Raw genomic sequence first — 889 nt, 5'->3', positions numbered from 1 at the left:
AGCAGCAGCAGCAGCAGCAGCAGCAACAGCAACAGCAGCAGCAGCAGCAGTGACAGGAATTGCAGCAGCACACCCGTTGCTGCTGCTGCTGCTGCTTCAGGGTATCCTGCAGCAGCAACAGCAGCAGCAGCAACAGCAGCAGCAGCAACAGCAGCAGCAGCAACAGCAATACGACCTGCAGCAGCAGCAGCAGCAGCAGCAGCAGCAGCAGCAGCAGCAGCAGCAGCAGCAGGTGGAGATGTATCTGATGAGGGATTAAATTGCAGAGCAGCAAACTACAGTTTAAAGCGGAAAAAATATTCTGCTGCTGCTCCTGCTGCTGCTGCTCCTGCTGCTGCTGTTCCTGCTGCTGCTGCTGCTGCTGCTGCTGGAGAACAGAGTGAATTAGCTGCATTGATTTATGGGGCTCACGGACGGCTGTGTGAGCTGCAGAGAAAGACAAAAAAAATAAACAAAAATCCAGCAGCAGCAGCAGCAGCAGCAGCAGCAGCAGCAGCAGCAGCAGCAGCAGCAGCAGCAGCAGCAGCAGCAATATATTCACCAGCAGCAGCAACAGCAACATATACAGCAGCAACAATAAAAATAAGAACAACATATACAGCTGCAGCAGCAATAACAAATACCCCACCATCTACAGCAGCAGCAGCAGCAGCAGCAGCAGCAGCAGCAGCAGCAGCAGCAGCAACCCCACCATCTATAACAACAACCCCCGCATATACAGCAGCAGCAACAACAACCTTATCAGCAGCAGCAGCAGCAGCAGCAGCAGCAACAACCTCATCAGCAGCAGCAGCAGGAACCTCATCAGCAGCAGCAGCAGCAGCAACCTCATGAGCAGCAGCAGCAGCAGCAGCAGCAGCAGCAGCAACCTCATCAGCAGCAGCTATTG

General features: G+C 54.1%; 1 protein-coding gene across 1 annotated transcript in view; it reads left to right on the top strand.

Moving 5' to 3' along the window:
- Positions 1–889, top strand: part of EMH_0016110 (uncharacterized protein) — a gene marked incomplete at both ends in the record, with an annotated part of 3,764 nt that overhangs the window by 1,613 nt on the left and 1,262 nt on the right. The window contains 2 exons of the mRNA XM_013500553.1: positions 101–232; positions 433–889. Coding sequence (XP_013356007.1) covers positions 101–232; positions 433–889 — 589 coding nt within the window. The remainder of the gene's footprint in view (positions 1–100; positions 233–432) is intronic.

The sequence above is a fragment of the Eimeria mitis genome, genomic scaffold (assembly GCF_000499745.2).
Source record: "Eimeria mitis Houghton genomic scaffold, Emh_scaff553, whole genome shotgun sequence".
In the NCBI taxonomy this organism is placed as follows: Eukaryota; Apicomplexa; class Conoidasida; order Eucoccidiorida; family Eimeriidae; genus Eimeria; species Eimeria mitis.
The sequence above is the reverse complement of the archived record's forward strand: the minus strand, read 5'-3'. Positions and strand labels throughout refer to the sequence as shown.